The sequence below is a fragment of the Rhipicephalus sanguineus genome, chromosome 7 (assembly GCF_013339695.2).
Source record: "Rhipicephalus sanguineus isolate Rsan-2018 chromosome 7, BIME_Rsan_1.4, whole genome shotgun sequence".
In the NCBI taxonomy this organism is placed as follows: domain Eukaryota; kingdom Metazoa; phylum Arthropoda; class Arachnida; order Ixodida; family Ixodidae; genus Rhipicephalus; species Rhipicephalus sanguineus.
The window spans coordinates 6032873-6059770 of NC_051182.1; the positions used below are offsets into that span (position 1 = coordinate 6032873).

At 48.4% G+C, this 26898-nt stretch overlaps 1 protein-coding gene across 1 annotated transcript; it reads left to right on the forward strand.

The window, feature by feature from the left end:
- The first annotated feature begins 642 nt into the window (after positions 1 to 642).
- On the forward strand, positions 643 to 26898 carry LOC119400564 (arp2/3 complex-activating protein rickA-like). The gene is made up of 4 exons (XM_037667624.1): positions 643 to 724; positions 2103 to 2188; positions 25997 to 26756; positions 26855 to 26898. Exons 1-4 carry the CDS (start codon positions 643 to 645, stop codon positions 26896 to 26898), a joined length of 972 nt encoding a protein of 323 aa, XP_037523552.1.

Sequence of the window (26898 nt, forward strand, 5' to 3'; positions counted from 1 at the left end):
GAAACGGAATGTGTGAGCAATAAATTTCGCACGTGGCGTTGGCTCCTGACACTGTGCGTGGCCACGTGTCGACGAGAAAGAAGGAAAGCCGTTGTTTTTTTTGTAATATCTTGGTTTTCCATTTAGGCCCTGCCTGGTGGGCTGTGGCCTACGAGTACTTACGCTCTGGTTAGCCGCCGTGGTCAAGGGAGGGATAAAGGGATGTCACCGCCCTTTTTCTTTGTTTTGTGGCAGTAGATATTGACTTGCACGTGAGTGGCACGTCAGTCTGGGCTGTAATCAGCGTTGCTGATAGATCGGTGAGGCTCTGTACAATGTACGTAAAGCTAGCCTGGGCTCTAATAAGAGCGCTGATAGATCAGTGAGGCTAGTGGCAATCGCAAGTTACGACAGTCCGGGCTCTAACATTGTTAACAAGTAGAAGAGTGAGACTGTATATTTGACCTGTTTTAATCTTTGTATTTTTATAAGCTCAGTTGTATTTATCATTTCACGTTATCATAAACGACTTCATCCATCTGACTTACGCTGCTGCCTGCGTGTGAGTTCATCATCGCTGCCGGTCACCGTCCATGGTCTCCGTGATCAACGACGAAGAACCATCGAAAACTTTACTTTGACCCTAACGGCAATAACGGCCATATGCCTCAAGGGCAGAAGCGGCTCTCCTACTTCTGGGGAAGTTCTTCCTCGAAGCGCGAACACACCAGTGAGGACTTGAATGGTAAGTAGTTTTCTTCATTTTATCATTTTATGTTACCTAACTTATGTCTTGCGACGATGGAGTCAGATTACAATGCACCTGAGCTGAACTATGTGTATCATATGTGATTTTTTTTCATATTTAAGTGAACCCTCCATGTTGTTTACAAGAAGTCATTGTATAAATGTCAAGTGTCGACCTCCTAGTCCAGAAATTTATAATTTATGCCACGTCTTCAATATAACATTCAAGAGGAATACATTTTATTATAATGCAAGACGTTGGTCAAAAACGGTGATTAATAATACTCAGAACGGGTATATATCTGCAACTGCTTAGAATCACAGTCACAGACGAGTCTACGCTCATCCTGGAAATCTATTGGGGACAATAGTTAAAAGAAGCGCCCATAATGTAGCGAATAGGTAGCCCTGGGTAAGGAGACCATCGCTACAAAATATATGAAAGGTCTTTACGCTTACCGGTGCACAAATCTGGGAATGGTCTTTCACTGTTTATCAGTAAGCCGCAGCACACATAAAAAGTTTCAACAAAAATGTATTTACCATCGCGGCATTTTTAGTTTATGCCTTTACAAGCCCTGTGCACCAAGAAGTAGCTGTCCGCTGTGAGAGAGCGTGCGACTTTTCATGTCGAAAATATTCTTAACGCGTTTCATGCCAACGAGCGAACGCCGTTGCAAATTATTTTAAACTTATCATCATGCGAGCAGCGTGTGCAGGTGAATGACGATTGCACTGGTTGCGAGGAAACGAATGTGTTCTTCAAATAGATTTTTTTCTTCAACTCTTATTTCCCATCCATGGAAGTTTTTTTCTGTGCGAGAGTTTCGTTATTTCAACGCTCAGTCAGGCTTGACGAATAAATGTCGGCGATACGCCACAGACGACACGCCCTCTGATGGGCGCCAGTGTTTCTTAATTCCAAACTCATCGAGACTTTGCTAGAGACTGCTCAGAACATGCTCTCTTTGCATTACTATTTTTTAGATGTGACGCATCTTATGGCGGAGTTCAATCCGGTGGTGGTGGTGGTGTGCGGCGTGACCACCCTTACTGCGCATGCGCAAACCCTCTCCACTTCCCCTCTCCCTTCCCCCTCTCCCCTTCCTTCTCCCCCCTCTCAACTTCTTTCATATCCCCTCTCCCCTTCTCTTTCCCTTTCCCCTCGCCCTCTCCCCTCCTCCTCTCCACTTCCCCTCTCCCCTTTCCCCCACACCACTCCACCTCTAGAACGCGGGCTCTACATGCCGAAACACTGCTTCGCATCGCCTCATGGTCCCCTTTAGCGGGAGATGGTGGGATTTTTTTTCATGATTTTTCATTTCGATATGACATATAACGGTAAATATTGCAATGACTTGATCTACCTTATCCAGGGACGTCTCCTAGAACTGAGGAGAATGCCAGCCCCACACAGATACGGACGGCACACGCCTTCAAGAAGACCAAGGGCCTGCTCAAGGTATAGTTGTACTATATTATGCACCAGCCATGTGAAACTGAACGGAGAATATTGAAACTATTTCAGAACAAGGAAGAAATAAGTACAGTAATCTGGACATTATGCTTTACCAAAGTGCAAACAAAATTGATGATGATGTCAAGTACCAGCTCCTCGTATCCCCCTGGCGTCCCGATAGAATCCACAAGTTGTACTCAACGACTCAAAACAGAAGCGGAAGTTTCAGCTGGCATTGCTCGACAAACACCCATGGGTCGGCTATTCCGCGGTATGTGAGGGTACATTTCGTCGTGTTTGTGTAGTATGTTGCCGCCCTGAAGTCCAGACCTTGCCAAAACTGGAATCACGCATTAGAAATATTTGAGTCTCACCAGAAAACGGGGCACCATCGGGAAAGTCAACTGGCAGCTGATTGTTTCATAAAAGCATTCTCTAGTGGTGCGCGTAGTGTGGTTGACAAGATCGATAGCGGCAGAGTGTTGCAGATAAATGAAAACAGTAAGCGAATGGCCCCTATAGTCGACACAAAAATTTTTTGTGGAAGACAAGGCCTGTCCCTTCGTGGCCACAATGACAGCGGACCATTAGATCTCAGCACAGTCCCATCAGAAAATGAAGGCAACTTCAGAGCATTGCTACGTTTGCGGACTGGTTGCGGTGACAGCAGCCTTAAGGAACAGATTGAGAACTGCTCCAGCAACGCCTCATATTTAAGTACGACAGTTCAGAATGAGATAATTAAAATCTGCGGAACTCGCGTAAGAGAGAACGTCGTTGCAAAAATTACCAATGCAGGTTGCTTTTCTGTACTCGCGGATGAAACAACAGATGTTGCTAGTATTGAACAGCTTACAATATGTGCCCGCTGCTTGGACAAGGAAAGCAACCAGATTGAGGAAGTGTTTTTGGGTTTTGTTCCCGTAAAAAGCGGCCGCAACCTTGCAGCGGAAATCATAAAATTTTTAGTAAGCATTGGGATTGGCATGACCAACCTTCGCGGGCAGGGTTACGATGGCGCCAGTTCGATGGCTGGAAAAGCAAATGGTGTGCAAATTGCAGTTCGCGAGAAGTACCCGAATGCGCTGTACACGCACTGTGCCAGGCACAGTTTAAACCTAGTGCTTTGCGCTGCCTGTTCTGTAGCGGACATTAGAAATTGCTTCGGAACAGTAAACGAGACTGCGAAAATTTTCCGAAAGTCCGCAAGCCGATCAAACGTCCTGCGTGAAAAGAGTGCTGATATGCGTTCTGAGTCTAGGCGCAAGCGGCTTCTCGGATTGTGCGAGACCCGCTGGGTCGAGAAACATGACGCGCTTCTTTCTTTTGTTTGCCTCTTTGACCCTGTCATTGCAGCGCTTACTGAAATTAAATCAACTGGGAGCCCCGAGAACGCAGCCCAGGCCAAGAACCTGATGTGTGCATTGCTGTCACCATTATTCATTGTAGGCCTCCATGTCGCAGAGCATGTGCTGGCAGTGACTTTGCCTTTATCGAGAAAACTCCAGGCAAAGAACGCAGGCATGTGCTCGGCCATTGAGCACATCGATGTTGTGCAACGCACCATTCAGAATTATAGAACAAACTCCGAAGCGTTCTTTGGAAATGTATTCTCCAAGGCTCAAGAGTGTGCAGACCAGTACAACGTCGAAATAGCTAGGCCGCGAACAAGCCGCAAACAACAACATCGCGGAAATGCTCCGGCAGAAAGTGCAGACGAATATTTCCGCAAATCCGTCTCCATACCTTTCATTGATTTTATACTTTCTCAGTTAGACCAGCGTTTTGCGAAGCACAGGTCATTAATTGAAAGCTTTCGTGTATTGATTCCTGCAACAGTTCCACCATCACATGAGTTCCGCCTCAGGGAGGCAAATGAACTAATGCTTGCGTTTGCCGAGGATGTGGATGAGATTTCATCTCTGGGTCAATTTGAGCTCTTGTGGACGAAGTGGGAGGCAACAGCACCAAGCCTACGCCCTAGCACCGGGCTTGATTCCCTTCTTCACTGCAACAGAACTTTTTATCCTAGCATTCATAAGTTGCTGCAAGTGCTGGTAACACTCCCTCTAACCACCGCCACAGCAGAAAGGTTGTTCTCCAGTTTAAGGAGGCTAAAAATCTATCTGCGCTCTACAATGTCCGAAGAGCGCCTGGTCGGCCTAGCGCTCCTCTACTCTCACAGGGATGTAAACATTAGCCACAGTGATGTTATTGATCGCTTCGCGAAGACTCCCCGTCGTTTGGGCTTTGTTCTTTAAGTTCTCATTGGAGATAGCACGCGTACTCTGCAAATACTTTAATAAAAAGAACTGTCAGACTTATTGCAATTTTTAAATGTAGGATCTTTGTGCAGACATATGTTGTGCTGATTGTAAATCCTTGTGCTGCCATGTTTTGTGAGCTATTTTAGATGATGTACTGTTATACAAGTGTCTGTTTATCAAATATTGTCATTACCTCTAAGAAAAACCATCTACACATATTTTGTATTTTTTCGTCAGGAGTAACATATATTCCAGATTATAGATTTTCTTCGAGTTTACGCTTTACTAGCGGTTTGAATTGTCAAGTGTTATGTTGTTTTTTTCTCTCTCAGTTGTCTGTCTTAATGGACAGCTTTAGTACCCAGTTTCTGTATGTGTATATTGCATCTTTTCGTGGCACATAACTATTTGCGTTTCCGCTTTGTATATTGTATTGTATTTCCGCTTCCATTCATTTTCCGAAGCTTAATTTGTTATCCTTACCGCCTCCCCTCACCAACTTGGCTGTAAAGCCCTTAAGAACGTTGTGAATGCTTGAAATATGGCTTTCTAGTTATTTTATGAGCGTGATCTTCTCCTTTACGACGTCTAGATTTATCGAGCAATTCTGATTGCACTGCTTAACTGACATCTGATGTAAGGTGTGAGAAAAAAAAATGTTTCAGTTATTGTTGTAAATATGCAGAAAATAGCCGTGCTCTCAGTCCCCCTCTCTTGCATAATGATGATGTTCGTGAGGGTGTTTTACGTTGGTAGTCGTGCGAGATTATTGCTTGTATGATAGAATTGCTTGTACGCATCTTCCCTCGTATGCATTTTTAAAGGTGAAACAGGTGCTACGCATCAGGTACCTGCAGGTTCATGTTCACAGTGCCCAATGAGCCCAATTCACCTTACGTTCGATGCTCATGTACGGACCTACAGAACAGTTGCATGCACGAAATGTATATTTTATTTCTTGCGTATCAAATAAAAACAACGAAACAGAAAATCTTTATTGCAGTCTGTCATTTTCTCGTTGGTAGCATACAACCTCATATTAATGTACACGTTGTCATGAAGCAAGCAACTGCACTGAAATGTAGTCGCGTAACGTATTGCTTGAACAAGGTGTCTGTGCACGCATCACGTGCGCGGATTTGCACGATGCAGAATGGCAATTTTAGTCTAGTTTAACACTATTCGCCGGAAGCTATGTAACCATAATAATAGACGCCGAAACAGAGAACTGAAAAGTTCTTGAAAGCCACCTGGTAGGCGTAGTGAATTTCAGCCCCCCCCCCCCCCCCCCAAAAAAAATCCTGGCTACGCGCCTGTTTCCGCACCAGGCATGGGGTAAGCAGGGCTTGTTCCTGCAATTGAATAAAAAAGGCAATGCTATTTAGCAAAACATATCCTTTAATGGCAATAGTGCTGAACCAAAGAAATATTTAAAACAACAAAAATCAGGGCGCGTACAAGGTTCCAAGGAGAAAATTCAAGAATATTCAAAGGCCTGTCACATACTTTTCAAAAACTTAGAAGTCGCATACAAACCAGGAGATTTTTTAACTATAACAATGTTTCAAATTATGGATAAATTTATCGCACTTATACATATACAGTTGAAACTCAATCTAACGAAGCCATCACCACGCTCAAACTACTTTGTTAATCGAGGAAGTTTGTAAAATCGAGAAAGGGGTCTTTCTTCGAAACCCAAAGTTGTAACACAGAGAGACCCAAAATCTACCATGGCACTGTTTTCGCCGCAAACCCACGCATGCTCTTGTGAAACCACTATTCAGGTGTACCGAACATTGAGCCTCACTATGATCCAGGCTATGCAGGCCAGGTAGACAGTCACGTAAAATATGACATGCAGCCAAAATACAAACGGGGAGAAGGAATGCAGTGATAATGTGAGCAGGACAAGCAAGAAAGTTGCGAGGAGACGATCGGTGTCATCTATCACATAAATCGTGATATAACAAAAGCACACAGCAGGGTTCCTGTGGGTACATTGTCACGAACAATAAACCACCACCACCTTGTTGCAATATCTGGTACGAAACAGCGCAACTGTTGAGGCCACTGTTCCGTGCAAGTGGGTGGCATGTAACCTTGTCAAAATAAAGCCAGGCTCGTGACTATGGGTGACAGACGTTTTAATGCAACAGCGTTAGTGCCTGCACTTCTAGTAAAAAAGCAATCTGCGTAAAAAATAGAAAGAAATTAGCACTTTTTTGACTAACTTATTTCAGAAAAACTTTGTTAAATCGGTTTTGGTTCTATGTTAGTTTGAGTAATTTGGGTTGACAACAACGTTGAACCTTACGAGTACCTGCTGGGGAATGCAAATTTTTTACATAGATTTGGAACTACATAAAATCCGGTTTTCTTAAAGAGTTTTAACTGTATTATTATACTGCAGAAAAGTCTAGCATTGACGCCATCTAAAGTAGTTCCCAACACACAGCAAATAAATGTTCAGGACAGGTGCCGAGGCTTCTCTAGAATTAGCAAGGCTTGACATCATTACGGTGTACTAAACACATGCACCGCTCTTGTCAGGAAAAAAAAAAAGCAGCATAAACGCAGGAGACAAGAGTGAAGTCGTAAGGAGATAAGTTGAGAGAGAGAAAGCGAGATAAGATGAATTGACAGGTGAGGAGTGAAATGAACGATAGGCCTGACTGGCTGCCCAGGCGGCGCTGCGAAAACGGTGCTAAAAAGCGCCCCCTACGATAAGTTCGTTGGTTTCGAGTAGTCAGACTGGCGGCCGCATGCAGCACTAAGCTCAGATGCGCAATGGAGCCGCCGCTGTCGGTTGTGCTGCGCTTTGAATCTCGGCCAATTTCTGGCGTGGCTGAGTTCTTCAGGCCAAGCAATCTGCGTAAACGCAAGAAGCTCGTCAACGTCAAGTATGTTTACGACGTGCAGGAGATTGAAGGAACCATTTCGGCGCGCTGCAACTCGCAAGTGCAGCGAATCTCATACAACGTTGAACTCGAGTTCAGTTTTACGAGGCATGCTCGCGCGATTAGCGACAGTGCATAAACGAAAAGATTGCTGTTAAAAAAGCCGAAATGATTTGCATTACACGACGAAACGGAATCAAGAAAGGTCCAGTGACGAAGGCTAGCCGTCGGCGTCCCGAATGAGCGCATTCGCGCCGTGTGCCGTTTTCTGCCGCATTCAGTCGCAAACACACTTTTTCCCCATGCACGGTCGCAATTTTCAACATTTGCTTCTAGGGAATTCGTCAAATTCTGTCAGCATGCGGTGGCGGTCGAGAAGCGACGGCGCGCAATGTTTACAGCCGGCCGCTGGAAGCAGCCGGAAAAATCGTAGGCACATACGCAGGGTGACTCATGGCATCGTTTTTCTCGTTTCCCACGAAATGCCGGCTGCATATCCTCGTGATCGCCGTCGGCAGGCACGGCGTGCCGTCTGGACTGCACACAGGGAATATATACATATATAAACGCGTGCACGCGCGTACGAAAAGTAATCAGCACGTTACGTTGCAAACCACATTTTGCTCGCGTACTCACTTCACGCGTCGGACGGCACGTATCCAGCGGTTCCGTCGCTCCACTTCGTACGGCTTTCAGGGGAACCAGTAAAACCGCACATTAAAATCCTTACCCCCATGTTCGAGGCAATTAACCACGCAACAATAACGGCGGCGACCGCGCTTCGGGACCGCGCGCTGCTCAGAGCCGTCGCCCGGACGACCTGCTTTCGGCACGGTTTGTTGAAGCAGGGATCGCTCGTCAAACATGTCAGACTCTGCAGGCATAGCGGACAAGTTCCTGCGTACGTTTTAAGCACTTTTTGAGCCTGAAAACTAGGCGCAAAATTAACTAAAACGCTCAAAGCAACTGAGAACTGCGTAACTCGCCGGTCGGCGTCCATTTTTGACTACCCAAGCAACTTCGGCGCACGCCACCAGGCTCCGCCACAGTACTCAAAACTCCAGCGCGTCAGCCCTATAGGTCAAGGCATGTGAAGAAACAGAATATACATGCAAACTCGCACGATGTACTGTTGCCGAAATGCAATGTTTGCTGCATGAATGCTAATCTACAGCAAAAAGTAGGTCGCACTGTGGACTTTAGACTGCACTGGTCCCGAAATTCAAGAGTTTTCGAGGACATAATACAACTCCAGGACCTTAAAGAGCCTTGAAAATGCGCTTTTCAAATTCAAGTGTTTTCAAGGACCTGTACGAACCCTTTGACAAAAGTACAGTCTGTTTAGATAAGGTTGGCTGGGCATGTCTGGTATCCATGTTTTATTTGAATGAGAAAATTCTATTAGATCTGGCAAGTGTCGGGGACAACTAAATCTGTTTTGCAACAAAAAACGCGTTAAATTTAGAAGTGCTCATTGAGCCAGAATCACGCAGCATGGGGACCAGCAGAGTTAAAAAAAACAAGCATCAAAAGTTATCATTTTACTGAAAGAGTATTTAAAATTGGTTCATTACTGACTATGGACACTAATTGAACTCAGAGGTCGTGGTGTGCGATGAGGTCAGATGCTAATTTCTAAAACAAACAAATGAGAATTGAAGCTTGTTGACAAAGCACTGTACAAGCAGTTCGAATTTGTGTCGTACGATAAGGTATAGCAAAATTTATAACGGTGCAACAGAACTCGTCGTTGAGCTAGTTGGTTCATTACCTGAGACAAATAGGTATGGCGCAAAAAGGAAGGGGGCGAAGTGAAGACACGCGAAGTGAAACTCAGGCGCCGACTTCCAACTGTTCATTACAATAAACCACACTGGTTCATACACGCTGCCGAACAAAGCAACCTCATTACAGATACCGTAACATGGATGAACTAACTAATCATCATGAGCCAGTGATCCAACAGACTCAAAAGACATGCACCGGAAACTGCACTGACCTGAGCTGTAAAATCATGCCAGCACACTAGAACACGTGTCCATTACAGGATTAATCAGAGTAATAGGCAAATGAGGCAGCGCACAACCTAAACACACGTTTACAAGCTATGTTTCAAGAATATCACTTTTTTGTCCCTTGAATCTAGTGATCGTGCGCTAACGCGCTGACTGCCTGCCTTTTTATTAGGAACGCCTCAATTGTCTCCCTTTCAGTGCGACGGCTTGCTCTCCTTAGAAATGTGGTTTGGCTGAAGTATGGCACACAACCACAGTGCTCGCAGCGACGTGCCAAATGTACGCCCATGTTGTTGCTGACCGCCAAGCAATACTCTCTTGCAGGATCGTCGAAACACCGGCCCCTTGTTTGACGTATACCCTACTGCAGCTTAGGGGAATATTGTAGATCACATTGCCGACACATTCAGTGTGTCGCATAGCGCGCTTCTTGGAGCATGCAGCTGGCTGCTTATTTCACATCAAAGGGCAAATCATGCCCACTTTGCATGGAGTGGAGAACACAATGCGCGCACTGTATCTGGCTGCGCGTACTCATTTTTTCTTTTGGCTCCTGCATTTTATTACCACGTTCCAGCTTTTGCAAGAGGCTTTCACACACACCTGTAATAACGGAGGGAGGAAATCGAGCGTCTTTCAGTCTGCTAATTTGATGATTAAATCCTGTAAAAAGATGGTGCTCACATGGCTTCATTTAGGCTCAATTGAGGCATGTGATAGCTGTTCCTCTCTTAATTAGCTTAGAATGTGCGCTGTCAAACGGCAAAAGCTGCGGTAGGATATACACCCCCCTAAGCTTCGGTAGGGTATATAAATGGACAAACAGACCGGTGTATCAACGATCGTGCAAGAGAGCAGTGTTTGGCGGTCAGCAGCAACATGAGCGGGCACTTGGCAGCCACTGCAAGCGCTATGGTTGTGTGCCACACTTCAGTGAAATCACATTTCTTAGGAGAGCAAGTAGCTGCACTGAAAGGGAGACAATAAAACGTTCCTGATAAAAATGCAGGCAGTCAGTGCATTAGCGCACCATTACTAAAATTAAGGGACAAAGAAGTGATGTTCTTGAAACATAACTTGTAGATATATTGAGTTTAGGTTGTGCGCTGCCTCTTTTGCCTATCGCTCAAATTGACCTTGTAATGGGCACGTGTTCTAATGTGCGGGCATAATTTTACAGCTCAGGTCAACGCCGTTTCCGGTGCATATCTTTCGAATCTGTCAGATCACTGGCTGATGATTTGTTATTTCATCCAGGTTACGATATCTGCAATGAGGTTACCTTATTCGGCAGCATGCAAAAATCAGCCTGGTTTCTGTTAATAAACAGTTGGAAGGTGGCGCTCGAGTTTGTCAGTTCCTGTCTTCCCCTTGTCCCCGTCCTTTCTGCGTCATATCTATTTTATCAAAACAGCAGAGGTCAGTGTGGCACACTCTTTTCTCAAGCCATCTTAAATAACCTTGAGTATGCATGCACCAATCACGGAAGCAAAATCTGAGTGCCTGTGAAGACACACACTGGAGCTTTATTTTCTAAAGAGTGGGCATCATTACCAAATCACTTCATCATACGGCATGTAATGTATCAGGTGTAGAGGCATGCGCATTAATTATAGGACCTGTGAACATGAGATCGTTAGGAATGAGATGCCTACAAAGTGTGAGGGATGCTCATGTTGGCTGTCGGTTAGTTCCATTAGCTGGTCAGAAAAGAGCACTAACTTCAACTCTTCCAGCCCTGTTTCACTGAACCCGAAGCTGATAAGTGTATAAGTGTTGTGCTCAGAAAACGAACTTAAAATATTGCCGCATGCTGCTTCCAATAAGATTTCTACCAAGAGAACGAGCAAGCCGCGGTGTAAGCCTCTACAATGTCTCGTGCCTGCTCGTTCTTCTTGTGGGAGCATGGTGCATGCCCCTCATTCATGGGCATGAGACAGTGGCGCCGGCCTGCGAGGTTTCGGAGAAGTGTGCTCAGGAAGAGAAACCTGTGTGGAACGCTCTAGCGGACTTTTTCACTTTCGGGCCTACTTTCGTGGGCACAAGTTTGCCCACAATAAACCAGTGGTTGTGTTTCTCCTCTTGCAATACGTTACAGTAGAACGGAAGCTTCAGTGATGCCCTTGGCAGTCTTTAATGTTCACTCCACAGTCACTGATACACATCTTGTGATGCACTTTTTATAAGACTGCCATCTGTAACAATTGTCTTGAAGTTTACTGTATCAAACAACTCTTGAGAGGTGCATGATACCTTGAATAACTCCTCCATTCTATCAAAGTCAGTAAACCTGTGTATTTGATTCTCAGACACTATTACAATTGAGTTCTTAAATTTCGTGGTTTTAAGTGCCACAATGACATGAGGATGAGGCACGCTGCATTGGTGAGCTCTCGATTAATTTTGACAGCATAGGATAGCATGGACCTAAACCCAATTACAAGAGTGTGAAAATCACTAACCGAACATTGTAGAGGCCGGCCAGCACTTCGCCCTTTCAAATTTCTTGCGAAAACATAACAATACAAGCATGCTCCAAACTAACAATAACTAAAACTTTTTGTTGAATTGACCCCACACAACTACGGAATGTTTTATCATTATGGTATCCTTCTAGCCGATCAACATGAAGCTGACGAAACATAAGAAACTGAAGGTACCCACGAGATAAAAGAATAACTTTGTTTAATAAGAATGGCCACGAGGTCCCGTTCACCCTTACTGATTTTATTAAAACTTACTCCAGGGGTTTTACACCCAGAACAATTACTTCAAGGTTAGTCTTGCGAAAAAAATTTGGTTCGGTTAGAAACATGCAAATTTTGGCCCCCCAAAAATCACTTTCCTGCCAATTTCGTAATTCCAGCACTTAGCAAAAAAAAAAACTGTAAATTTCTTGATCAGATATTTACTCCAATCAAAGAACAACTAAAATTCTATCTTATGAGTGTTGTACTTCTTTTTTTTGTTGACGGGTGTTTGAGGAAAAAAATTCGGCAGATCCCACGCACTGTGGGAATCGATGTAATGCGAAGCAGCCAGCAAAGAGCTGCATACATCGCCTTGTTTGTCTTTGAGCCAAATGAAATCATTCATGCCATGGCATCTAGTCCACCATATATCGCATGTTTGCCATGCACGAATGCATGCACAATCTAGTGTACACTATGGCAATGAAACGCATATTCTGGTATATAAATGCATCACCTGTCGTTTATGTTCATCACGCACTCGTGTCATGCCATACCAATTTTGGTATATATCACGTTAACAAAACGGCCAGAAGCGCACCATGACAGTGGCATGTAAATCATACCGTACATGACATGCATAACATGATTCGCATGTCAAGACGTCATTTATGTTTGTCATACAGTCACATCGCGCAATACCAATTTTGGTGTATATCAAAGGAGCGAAATGGCCGCCAGTGCACGATGAGTAGAGCAGGTAAATCATGCCATACGTGACATGAATATTATGGTTTTTCATGTTACCACCGGTTGCTAATGTTCATCATACAGTCTCCTCGCGCAATACCAGTTTTGGTGTCGTCGACGTCACGTGGTCGTGACGTCGACGAACACAGCAGTCGGCGTTTGTAGGATGAAACTGTTTATTTGGCCGAACTTGTGGCCGGAAAATGAGAACTAGAACTACAGCAATGCACGCTGTACAATGATAGCGGCGAACAGGGCGTCGTCCGTCGATCAACTGGCAAGCGATCAAGCGCGTCGGCTTTTATACAGGGGCTATCGAACTTTCCAGCAATATCGCTGGTGGCGGCGTTGTCTCTAGACAAAACTGGAACATTCGCGTGCGGGGCGCAATCTTAACAAACCGATCTACTACAATCGCGACGCTTCTAGAACACTACTTCGCGGACAGCGTCGAGCGTTGATAACCGTCCCTGCAGGTCAAACCCGAATACATCAAAACAAGACAAGAAGTGAGCGTGGCATTGCCCCCCTCTGAAAAAGCATCGTCCCGATGCTTATGAAAGAACATAGAAGAGAAAAAAACAAAACAAAACAAGTGCATACACAAATAAATTACAATAACGAAGGAAAAAATAGAGTCCCCAGGCTCGCTAACGCGCAAAAAACGGCTTAAGGCGCACGACATGGACGACTTCAGGTCGCGCACGGCGCTGCTGAGAGTTCGTAATGCCGTCAGGAGCAACCTCATAGCCGAGTGCGCCGAGGCGTCGAAGTACCCTGTACGGTCCGAAGTATCGTCGAAGAAGCTTCTCACTAAGTCCTCGTCGGCGTATTGGCGTCCATACCCATACACGGTCACCGGGTTGGTATTCCATGTGGCGTCGTCGAAGGTTGTAGCGGCGGCTGTCAGTCGTCTGCTGGTTCTTTATCCGTAGGCGGGCGAGCTGTCGTGCTTCTTCGGCGCGCTGTAGGTAGGTGGTCACGTCGATGTTTTCCTCGTCGGTCACGTTTGGTAGCATGGCGTCGAGCGTCGTTGCCGGGCTCCGTCCGTAGACCAACTTGTATGGCGTCATCTGCGTCGTTTCCTGTACGGCCGTGTTGTACGCGAAGGTCACGTACGGAAGGATGGCGTCCCACGTCTTGTGTTCGACGTCGACGTACATGGCCAGCATGTCGGCGATGGTCTTATTTAGACGCTCGGTGAGGCCGTTGGTCTGTGGGTGGTACGCGGTGGTGCGGCGATGGCTTGTGTGGCTGTATTCCAAGATCGCCTGAGTTAGGTCAGCCGTGAACGCCGTACCTCTGTCGGTGATGAGAACCTCTGGGGCGCCGTGTCGAAGGACGATGCTCTCAACGAAGAACTTGGCTACCTCAGCGGCACTGCCTTTGGGCAGGGCTTTTGTTTCGGCGTAGCGGGTGAGGTAGTCGGTAGCCACGACGATCCATTTATTTCCGCAAGTCGACGTTGGCAACGGCCCCAGGAGGTCCATCCCGATCTGCTGGAATGGTCGCCGAGGAGGCTCGATCGGCTGAAGGAAGCCTGCTGGTCTTGTGGGCGGTGTCTTCCGTCGCTGACAGTCTCGGCACGTCCTTACGTAGCGAGTGACGTCGGCGGCAAGGCGCGGCCAGTAGTACTTTTCGTGTACTCGTGCGAGCGTTCGGGAAAGTCCGAGGTGTCCAGCCGTCGGGTCGTCGTGCAGGGCATGCAAAATTTCTGGTCGCAGTCCCGAAGGTACAACGATAAGGTAGCTGGCTCGGGCCGGAGAGAAGTTCTTCTTAACGAGGACGTTGTTTTTCAAAGAAAATGATGCCAATCCTCGCCTGAATACTTTTGGGACAACGATGGTCCTGCCCTCTAGGTATTCCACTAGACCCTTCAGTTCAGGGTCGGCTCGCTGTCGTTCGGCGAAGTCTTCGGTACTTATGGCTCCCAAGAAGCTGTCATCATCCTGGTCGTCGGGCGTTGGTGGGTCGACGGGGGCACGAGACAAGCAGTCGGCGTCGGAGTGTTTCCTTCCGGACTTGTACACGACAGTAATGTCAAATTCTTGAAGTCTCAGGCTCCACTGTGCGAGGCGACCTGAAGGGTCCTTCAAGTTAGCTAGCCAACACAAGGCGTGATGGTCGCTCACAACTTTGAAGGGCCTGCCGTAGAGATAGGGGTGAAACTTTGACGTAGCCCAGATGATGGCGAGGCACTCCTTTTCTGTTGTGGAATAGTTGACCTCTGCTTTAGACAGCGACCGGCTAGCATAACTGATAACCCTTTCCAGTCCGCCCGCCCGCTGCACAAGGACGGCGCCGAGTCCTATGCTGCTTGCATCGGTGTGAATCTCCGTATCGGCGTATTCGTCGAAATGCGCAAGTATCGGAGGTGTCTGCAGGCGTCGTTTCAGTTCATGAAATGCTTCGACTTGCGCTGTTTGCCACCTGAATTCGACGTCGGTCTTCGTGAGCTGCATTAGTGGCTCGGCGATCCGTGAAAAGTCTTTGACAAAGCGTCTGTAATAGGCGCACAAGCCGAGAAATCGGCGCACGGCCTTCTTGTCGGTGGGTGGCGGGAAAGCGGCGATGGCAGCTGTTTTCTGCGGGTCTGGGAGCACTCCAGTCTTGCTGATCACGTGACCCAGAAACAAGAGCTCCTCGTACGCGAAGCGGCACTTTTCTGGCTTCAGGGTGAGCCCGGAGTTCTTGATTGCTTGAAGTACGGATTGAAGTTGCTGGAGGTGTTCGTCGAAATTCGAGGAATACACAACGACGTCGTCCAAGTAAACAAGGCAAGTCTGCCACTTCAAGCCAGCTAATACAGTATCCATGACTCGTTGGAAAGTCGCAGGTGCCGAGCAAAGACCGAAGGGCATGACCTTGAACTCGAACAGGCCGTCCGGCGTTATAGAGGCGGTCTTTTCTCGGTCTCTCTCGTCGACTTCAATTTGCCAGTAGCCGGTCTTGAGGTCCATCGACGAAAAGTAATTCGCGTTGTGGAGTCGATCCAGGGTGTCGTCTATCCGTGGGAGAGGGTATACGTCCTTCTTTGTGATTTTGTTCAGGCGACGATAATCGACGCAGAAACGTAGGGTCCCATCCTTCTTCTTCACTAACACCACGGGAGACGCCCACGGGCTGTTGGGCGGCTGGATGATGTCGTCGCGTAGCATTTCATCGACTTGTTTCTTAACGGCCTCCCGTTCCCGCGTCGAAACTCGGTAGGGACTCTGACGGAGTGGTCGAGCATTTTCTTCTGTTATGATGCGGTGCTTAGCAAGGGGCGTTTGTCGGACCCGCGACGACGACGAGAAACAGTCCCTGTATTCCTGCAGAAGGCGTCGAAGCTGTTGCTGTTGGCGAGCGGGAAGACTTGGGTTTACGTCGAAGGGTGGCTCAGGGATCGTCGTCGTAGCTTCGTCAGAATCTGAAAAGGCAAACGCATCGCTGACGGCCAAGATTTCTTCGATGTATGCAATCGTCGTGCCCCTGCTCAGGTGTCTGTATTCCTGGCTGAAATTCGTTAGCATCACGCTTCCTTTCCCTTCATACAGCCGAGCAATGCCTCTTGCGACGCAAATGTCACGGTCTAGCAGCAAACCCTGATCGCTCTCGATGGCACCTTCGATGCATTCAGCCGTTTCGGTGCCGACGGGAATTATGATGCTGGATCTAGGAGGAATGGTGACTTGATCCTCGAGCACGTTCAGGGCATGTTGACATGGGTTCGTATCCGGTGGTGTCGCTTTCTCCGACGATAGGGTTATCGACTTGGTTCTTAAGTCGATGACGGCGCCGTGGTCACTTAGGAAGTCCATTCCAAGTATCACATCCCTGGAGCAGTTTTGTAGGATTACAAAGCTCGCAGGATAAGTCCGGCTGTTGATAGTGACTCTCGCGGTGCAGACACCAATCGGCGTTATTAGATGGCCTCCAGCGGTACGGATCTCGGGGCCTTCCCAAGCAGTCCTAACTTTCTTCAACTTTGCTGCGAACGGCCCACTGATGACGGAATAGTCGGCTCCAGTATCGACGAGAGCGGTGACGTTGTGGCCGTCGATCAGAACGTCGAGGTCGCTAGTCCGCCGTCTTGCGTTGCGGTTACGTCGCGGCGTCGGGTCACGGCTACGTCGGTTAGCACCGCTGCTTCCGCGTTGCGTCGTCAGGTCTTCTTCCGGTCGCAAAGTTTCGTCTTCGGGACGTCGGCGTCGTTCGGCGTGCGGCGGGGGCTCGGAACTTCGTCGCTGTCTCGTCGTCGACGGCGGAGGATCTTCAGCATTTCGTCGTTCAGCAACCGCACCTCCATCGGTTGCTGCCCTTAGTTTTCCGGATACGGGCTAGACGACCGGCCCCGGCTTGGGCCAGTGTACTGCCGGCGGTGCGGTGACATGTAGCGGCCGGGCGACGGTGAGCGGGAAGGTCGTCGTTCTTGCCACTGTGTGCCTGTGAGGTAGTCGTCGATGTCGCGAGGCCGTTCGCCTGGCTGCGGGCGCGGCGCGTTGACGGGGAATCCGCGTAGCCCCATCTGACGGTACTGGCAGTGGCGGTACGTGTGGCCGGCCTCCCCGCAGTGGTAGCAGAGCGGGCGGTTGTCAGGGGCACGCCAGACATCGGTCTTCCTCGGGGTGTAGCGCTGGCCGACAGGTGGGCGGTAGGGCATCGGTGGCGGCGGCGGCGTCTGGTCGACAGGTGGACGGTAGGGCGTCGCTGGCGGCGTCTGGCGACGGTACTGCGGCGGTGTGTCGTCTCGGCGTGGGCGTGGAGGAGGAGCATGACGGCGGGCTGCAGCAGCATAGCTCATAGCTTGCGGCTGCGGCTCTTCTAGCTGAGGCGCACCGAGTGAATGCTGGATCTCCTGGCGCACGACGTCGGCGATGAAATCCACTTGAGGTTGCGACGAAGGTAGAATTTTTCGCAGCTCCTCTTGCACGATTGCTCGAATCGTCTCACGCAGGTCGGCGGATCCTAGCGCTTGAACGTTGGCGTAGCTTGTGGTCGAGAAGCTGCGGTTGTATTGCCGTGTTCGCATCTCAAGCGTTTTCTCGATTGTTGTTGCTTCGGAGACAAATTCTTCGACGGTATTCGACGGATTCCTCATAAGTCCAGCGAAGAGCTGTTCCTTTACTCCTCGCATGAGGAAGCGGACTTTCTTGTCCTCGGGCATGGCAGGGTCAGCGTGGCGAAATAGCCGGGTCATTTCCTCTGCAAAGATGGCCACGCTTTCATTTGGAAGTTGGACCCGTGTCTCCAGCAAGGCTGCGGCCCTTTCCTTTCGGACGACGCTTGTGAACGTCTCCAGGAAAGCGCTGCGAAAGGCGTCCCAGGTTCGAAGAGTGGACTCCCGATTCTCGAACCAGGTCCTTGCTGCGTCTTCAAGGTAAAAGTATACGTGGCGCAGCTTGTCCTCGGAGTCCCAGTTGTTGAACGCTGAGACCCTTTCGAAGGTCTCGAGCCAGGTTTCCGGGTCTTCGGATGACGACCCGCGGAAAGTTGGCGGCTCCTTGGGCTGCCGGAGAAGTATCGGCGCAGGCTGCACGGGGTCGGTCATCGTTGCTGCGGTCGGTGTTGGGACCTGGGGCTGCCTGGTGTTTTCGGGAAGGAGCCCGTACTCTGGCTGCAGTCCCTTCTGCCTGCGGCTTGTTCGACGATCCGGGTTTTCTTTGCCGTCGTCCTCCTCGCGGCTTGGGCTTGGGTCAGCGCTTCGCGGGGGCGTCCGGATCATGGAAGAAGCAGCACCTCCACCAGATGTCACGTGGTCGTGACGTCGACGAACACAGCAGTCGGCGTTTGTAGGATGAAACTGTTTATTTGGCCGAACTTGTGGCCGGAAAATGAGAACTAGAACTACAGCAATGCACGCTGTACAATGATAGCGGCGAACAGGGCGTCGTTCGTCGATCAACTGACAAGCGATCAAGCGCGTCGGCTTTTATACAGGCGCTATCGAACTTTCCAGCAATATCGCTGGTGGCGGCGTTATCTCTAGACAAAACTGGAACATTCGCGTGCGGGGCGCAATCTTAACAAACCGATCTACTACAATCGCGACGCTTCTAGAACACTACTTCGCGGACAGCGTCGAGCGTTGATAACCGTCCCTGCCGGTCAAACCCGAATACATCAAAACAAGACAAGAAGTGGGCGTGGCAATATCAAGCTATCGAAACGGCCGTGAATGCACCATGAGCGTGGTATGTAAGTCATGACATACATGGCATGCATGTCGTAGTTTTCATGTTACCACTTGTTATTCATGTTCTTCATACAGTCACATCGCGCAATACCAATTTTGGTGCATATCAATCTAGCGAAACGGCCACGAGTGTGCCATGAGCATGGCATGGAAATCATCTCGTACATTTCATGCATGTCATGATTATCATGTTACCACCTTTCATTTACGTTCGTCATACAGTGGCGTCGCGCAATACCAATTTTGGTGTATACCAAGCTAGTGAAACGGCCGGGAATGCACAATGAGCGCGGCATGTAAATCATGACATACATAACCTGCATATCATGATTTCCATGTTACCACCTATCATTTACGTTCGTCATGCAGTCGCGTCGCGCTATACCAATTTTGGTGTATGTCAAGCAAGCGAAACGGCACGAGTGCGTCATGAGCATGACATGTAAATCATGTCGTGCATGTCATGAATGTGATGATTGTCATGTTACCACGTCTCATTTACCTTCGTCATACAGTCGCTTCGCGCAATACAAATTTTGGTGTACATCGAGCTAGCGAAGCGGCCGCGAATGCATCATGAGCGTGGAAATTAAATCATGACAGACATGATTGCATTTCATGGTTTTCATCTTACCAACTGACATTCATGTTCTTCGCACCGTCACATCGCGCAATACCAATTTTGGTGTATATCAGTCTACTGAAACTGCCGCTAGCGCATCATGAGCGTGGCATTTAAATCAGGCCGTACATGACTTGCATGTCATGATTTTCATGCTACCACGTCTCACTTACGTTCGTCATACAGCCGTGTCGCGTCACACCAATTTTGGTGTATATCACGCAAGCGAAACGGACGCGAATGCACCATGAGCGTGGCATGTAAATCATGACATACATGTCATGGTTGTCATGGTTTTCATGCTACCACCTGTTATTCATGTTCTTCATAAAGTCACATTGCACAGTACCAATTTTGGTGTATATCAATCTAGCGAAACGGCCGCGAGTGCGCCATGAGCGTGGCATGTAAATCATGTCATATATGACATGCACATCATGATTTTCATGTTATCACGTGTCAGTTATGTTCGTCATACAGAAATGTCTCGTCATACCAGTTTTCGTATGTATTCCTTCATTTAAACGGCCGCGAGCGCCCCGAGACCATGTCATGTAAATCATGCTGCACATGACATGCGCGTCATGATTTCCATGTTAGGACCTGTCATTATGTTCGTCATGAACTCTTGTCACGCCGTACCAATTTTGATATGGAATTAACGGAACGGCCGCAAGAGCCCAAATGCCGTGGAATGTAAATCCTGCTGTTCATGACATGCGTGTCATGATTTTCATGATATGACCTGTCATTTATGTTCGTGATAAGGCCATGTTATGACACTAATTTTGGTACACATCCGATTAACGGAACCGCCAGGGAGCCCAAAGGCCGTGGAATGTAAATCATGCCGTTCATGACATGCGTGTCATGATTTTCATGATATGACCTGTCATTTATATTCGTAATAGGCCATGTTATGACACACCAATTTTGGTATACATCCGATTAACGAAACGGCCAGGAGAGCACAAAGTCGTAGGCGGCTAGATAGATAGATAGATAGATAGATAGATAGATAGATAGATAGATAGATAGATAGATAGATAGATAGATAGATAGATAGATACGCTCAAAGTCGCAGAAGTTCGCTAAGAAATGCTTCGTATTTAATATCACTGACATGGTAAATGACAAAAAATACCAGTATTTCAGCAATTTATTGCTGCAATAATAATTCTTGGTGTTTTATGTTCCAAAACTACGATATGGTGTAGTGGAAGGCTCCGGAAATTTTGATAACCTGGTATTTATTAACATGCACCTAAATCAAAGTGCACGGGGTTGTAGCCTTTCGCCTCCATCGAAATGCGGCTGCCACGGCTGATTTATTTATGCTTTAGACTAGTTAAACTGAGGACAATAAAACACAGTATATGCGCCGAATGTGGCCACACGGCCAAGTGGCCGCGTCATTATTATGTGCTGCAAATTAGATACAAAAAAAAATTTTGATAACCTGGTATTTATTAACATGCACCTAAATCAAAGTGCACGGGGTTGTAGCCTTTCGCCTCCATCGAAATGCGGCTGCCACGGCTGATTTATTTATGCTTTAGACTAGTTAAACTGAGGACAATAAAACACAGTACATATTGATGTTAACATTAGCGCTGTATTTTAAATAGCTTCTGTGGTTTTTGCACACATTGTTATACTTATGTGATTTACTAAAAACCCCGAAATTTGAGAATAGCCTTTTCAAAAAAGGCCATTTAATTTTTTTATGAAATCTGATCCAAGTTGAGGACGTTGTCTACCATTCTGTGTAAAAAGAAGAATGATGCATTATATGAGTTGTTAACAAGATATATTGCGCCGAATGTGGCCACACGGCCAAGTGGCCGCGTCATTAGTTATGTGCTGCAAATTAGATACAAGTTGTTCAGCGTTACTGTAAGTGACATAATCACAAAACAACTATTGCAAAGTTTCACAGTGTTGCACGCTTTGTCTTATGATCAGCCACTAGGCAAGCTTGAGTGGACGACCCACAGCGATGGCCGCTAGAGGCTGCAGGCGAGCTCCGCTTGTGCATGAAAACGACGCTCAGAGGGCGAATGAGATTACAAGTGTATCACTGTGAAAAGTATAAACTGTGGATTACCAACGAGGTCAATATTACGCAACTAAAACTCTGCCAGTATATTTGCAGTGAGTGCGTTCAGCACAGCATGCATGTGCTTCTTCCTTTGCTGTTATGTCAGAAGGTGCAAAATATCGTGATAAATATGCAGCTTGTGTTGAATATCACGTCTGCAGACACACAAAAATTTAATATTGTATAAGCAATACTTTGATTAGGCAAAAGACTCGTACACATTTCTTTTAACATCCGGCTGAAACCATTGTTCTGGTATGAGAAGCAGAACACCAGTTTCAGATAGAGTGCACCTAATTATTTTTAGACCCTCAGGAGAGAGGAAGGACACATGAGCACAGCACTGAAGCAGCTGAGCGCTCACTACCGGCGCAGTTCTCATTGCATAATGTGGGCAAATGTTGGCAATTAGCAGCTTTTACTGTCCACAGTGATCAATTTGCTATCTCATTCGCTCATTGAGCATTGTTCTCACACACAAGTGGAGCTTACCTGCAATTTAAATGGCAGTGGCGTAATGTGAGCACCTGCAGCCTGGAATGGCCATCACTAAAGGTTGTTTCAAGTTTCTCAAGCAGCTGATCACAAGACAAAAGCCGCCGCACTATGCAACCTGGCTGCGTATTTGTTGCTTTGAAACAGCTGCTTTGCGAGTACACCGCGCAAAATTATTTTGAACGACTTGTATCTAATTTGCAGCATATAAATAATGGCACGGAAGCTAGGCTTAGCTTGCCTCATTTGAGGCATTATAACATTTTAGCAACTCAATGTATTAATTTTTACGCAGCCTGGTAGACAACATCTCCGACTTGAATCAGTCATTCATAAATAAATTAAAAATGGTCTTTCAGAGATAACTGTTTTCAAACTTCAGTGTTTTTTGAAGCCACACAAGTTTAAGCACAATTTAAAGTATAAGTTTGCAAGAACCACAGAAACTATATTATAAGGAAGCGCTAATTTGAAAGTCAATATGCAGAGTTTTATTATCCTCAGCTTAACTTGGGCGTCCCCTGTGGTTCTTGTAAAGAAGAAAGACAACACCTGGTGGTTCTGCGTCGACTATCGGCACCTTAACAAGATCACCAAGAAAGACGTCTACCCTTTGCCGCGAACAGACGACGCCCTTGATTCTCTTCATGGCGCACGGTACTTTTCTTCCATAGACCTTCGCTCAGGCTATTGGCAAAACGCTGTCGATGAAAATGATCGGGAGAAGACGGCCTTTAATACACCGGATGGACTCTACCAGTTTAAAGTCATGCCCTTTGGGCTCTGTTACGCGCCCGCAACATTTGAGCGCGTGATGGACTCCCTACTTCGGGGTTTCAAATGGTCCACATGCCTCTGTTACCTCGACGATGTCGTCGTTTTCTCACCTACGTTCTCAAGCCACTCACAACGCTTGTCGGCGATTTCGCAAGTCTTTCGCACAGCAGGTCCTAAGCTCAGCTCTTCAAAATGCCGCTTTGGCCGCCGCGAGATCACCGTGCTTGGCTATCTTGTTGACGCTGCGGGTACACGGCCTGACCCTGCAAAAATACGCGCCGTTACGAACTTCCCCACTCCACGTTCTTCCAAGGACGTTCGCTCGTTTTTTGGCCTATGCTGGTATTTTCACCGCTTTGTTAAAAATTTTGCAGCGATTGAGCAGCCCCTACATGCCTTCTTAAAAAGGTCGTCCCCTTCTCTTGGGGTCCTGCCCAAGCGTCGGCTTTTTCTCATCTCGTCGACCTACTCACATCGCCCCCTGTGTTGGCTCATTTCGACGACTCTGCACCTACCGAAGTACGTACCAAGGTGTGTGGTCATGGCATCGGCGCTGTTCTCGGACAAATTCAACATGCTCAGGATTGCGTTATTGCATACGCCAGCCGCCTTCTTCCGCAGCTGAACGAAATTATTCAATAACAGAAAGAGAGTGCCTCGCTCTTGTTTGGGCCGTCGGCAAATTTCGTCCTTATCTGTATGGCAGGCCCTTCACCGTTGTCAGAGATCACCACGCCCTCTGCTGGCTGTCTTCTCTCATGGATCCCACTGGTCGCCTTGGCCGTTGGGCATTACGACTTCAAGAGTACACGTACACTGTCGTCTACAAGTCTGGCCGCTTGCATCAGGACGCCGACTGCCTGTCTCGATAACCTGTAGACCCACCAGAACCTTCGGCAAACGATGCCATTCCATCTGTGCTCGCAATTATTGACCTCTTCAACATCTCTGCTGAGCGACGCCGTGACCCGACTCTCCGCAAGATCATTGACCGCCTCAACTCACCGACTCCTGACTCCTCCTTGCGTCTCTTCGTGCTACGCGATGGCACCTTGCTTCGTGGCAGTTTCATACCTGACGGTCCTGACCTCTTGCTTGTGATTCCGGCACACCTTCGTTCGACTGTTCTGGCCCAACTTCATGATGTGCCGACAGTGGGGCATCTCGGATTATCCCGAACCTACGATCGTGCGCGCCGTCGTTTCTACTGGCCAGGAATGTACAGGTCGGTACGCCATTACGTGACCTCGTGCGACCTTTGTCAGCGCCGGAAGAAGTCAACACTCGCGCCTGCTGGCCGTCTTCAATCACTCGACATCTCATATGAGCCGTTTCATCGTATCGGCCTCGACGTGTTTGGTCCCGTTTCCTACGTCTGTCTCGGGAAATCGATGGATCGCCGTTGCCACGGACTATGCTACACGGTTTGCAATTACTCGCGCACTTCCAACCAGCTGCGCGACCGACGTAGCAGACTTCTTACTCCATAACGTCATCTTTCAACACGGCGCACTGCGCCAGCTCTTGAATGACCGTGGCAGACAGTTTCTTTCCAGGGTCATCAATGACATCCTGACGTCTTGCTCGACCAAATATAAGCTAACCACGGCCTACCATCCACAGACGAATGGCTTGACGGAGCGGATGAACCGGACCATTACCGACATGCTAGCGATGTACGTGTCGGCCGACCACCAAGACTGGGACACGACATTGCCTTTTGTCACATTCGCGTATAACACGTCCCGGCACAACGGCTGGTTATTCGCCTTTCTTTCTGTTATTCGGCCAAAATCCAGCGTTGCCTATGGACACGATGATGCCGCCTTCCATGTACCCACCTACTGAGTACGCTCAAGAAGCTATTGCCCGCGCCGACCATGCACGTCAAGTTGCGCGAGTTCAGTTAACCGAATCGCAAGCGGGCCAACAATCTCGCTACGATCGCCGTCACAGAAACGCCCACTTCCTTCATGATCTCTTGTCCTCCTTTGGTCACCAGCACGCCGTATTGGGCTTTCTGAAAAGCTCCTCTTCCCGTACACCGGACCATATCGTGTACGCCGCCAAGTGACCGACGTGACGTATGAAATCGAACCATTGTCTTCGTCCTCGTCGAGTCAGCCCCGCACCGACATTGTTCACGTTGTCCGTCTGAAGCCCTATCACATACCGGAACCCACCGACGCGTGTGTATAGCGACCATCCTCGCGACCGTCCTTGCCTGGGCGCACCGAGTCGGTGCTTTCACCGCCGGCCGGTAATGTTATGTGCGGCTTACCTAGAGGACGAAGAGGAGGAGGACGTGTTCGTTGCTGCTTTCGCCATCTTGGTTGTCACCCCTACCTCTGTGATTGTGTCAATACTGTAAATACAGCCTTCTTCTGTCGTCTCCCCGTAACAATATATTGTCACGATCAATAGCCGACAGGACGACATAGGACAAAGAAGCGAGCAGCACGAGTTGCAGCTGTGGACTCTCTGAGGAAGGCGACGTTGATGCGTCTGCTCTTTTTGTTATCTGAATACAGACTTGTCTTTCCTCGTCGCAACGTGGTCCTGCATCTTGTTATTTCCTCGTTGTGACACTGGTGGAGGGGCTGGACTTCTATGTCTGATGCTCGGGAGTCCTCCAGGACCCGTCACTTCAAGTTCGACACCGGGACCTGTTCCTGCAGTGGATACTCCTGCCCACCGCTACAGTCGCCGACAGCGAGGCCTCAGTCCCGAGGCAATCCCCCTGTAACCTCTCCAGCCAAGGACTCCGTCTGCAGAAATGGCAACTGGAGGCGCTTCACAGGTGACTGTTGAGCAGCCTCAGATTCCCGAGACCTTCCACGGAGAGGTTTATGAAGACGTCGAAGACTGGTTAAACCAGTATGAGCGAGCCGTCAAGGCAAACCTTTGGACCGTAGAACAGAAGCTCTCGCGCGTCTACTTTGCTCTAACGGACAGCGCTCGTACGTGGCATGAGAACCGCGAGGCCAGATTGTCTTCTTGGGATGCATTTCGGCAGCAGCTTCGCAGCACCTTCGGAAACAACGACCGCCACGATTCGGCTCAGCAACTCATGGAGTCGCGTATACAGAAACCGAATGAGAGTGTCGCCATGTTTGCGGAGGACATGACCCGCCTATTTCAACGAGCTGACCCTGAGTTGCCTGAAGCCAAGAAACTCCGACATTTGATGCGAGGCGTCAAAGAACAACTCTTTGCCGGTCATCTTCGCAACCCGCCGACAACCGTTGCGGAATTTGTCCAGGAGGCTACAACTATCGAGCGAGCACTACAGCAACGGTGCCGCTATTACGACCGACCAAACAACGCCTCGAACAGCGTCTCTGCTCTGACGGCCGGCTGTGAGGGTGCTCTACGTGAGCTCATCCGCGAGGTTGTTCGTGAAGGGATCCGCAACCTCCTTGTGACTCCGCAAGAACCTGCAATGGCTTCGGTTGCAGAAGTTGTACGACACGAGGTCAGGCAAGAATTTTCTTTGCCCGAATCGCTACCAGACCAGCGATCTGTTAACTATGCGTCGGCCGTCCGTCGCCCAACGCCAGTGTCGCACAACTCGTCTCCTCTGGCTCATACTTGCAACCAGCCGGTGATCCCATCGTACATTCCACCGCCGCCCGAGCCGGTGATTCCAGCGTACATTGCACCGCCGCCGCCGCCGACTCCACAGCTCAATGCGCATACGGAAACATCGTCGTTCTACGCTCCGCCAACGTCTGCAGCCTGGTCGCAAAGGATGGCCACCAGTCGACCATTTGTTCGTAAGACGGACTTGTGGCGCGCCGTCGACCGCCGTCCACTTTGTTTCCATTGCGGAGAAGCCGGCCATGTTTACCGCATTTGCCCTTGCCGTCACCAGAGATCTCAGACTTTTGCGCCGACCTTTCCATCTGCTCGTTTTGA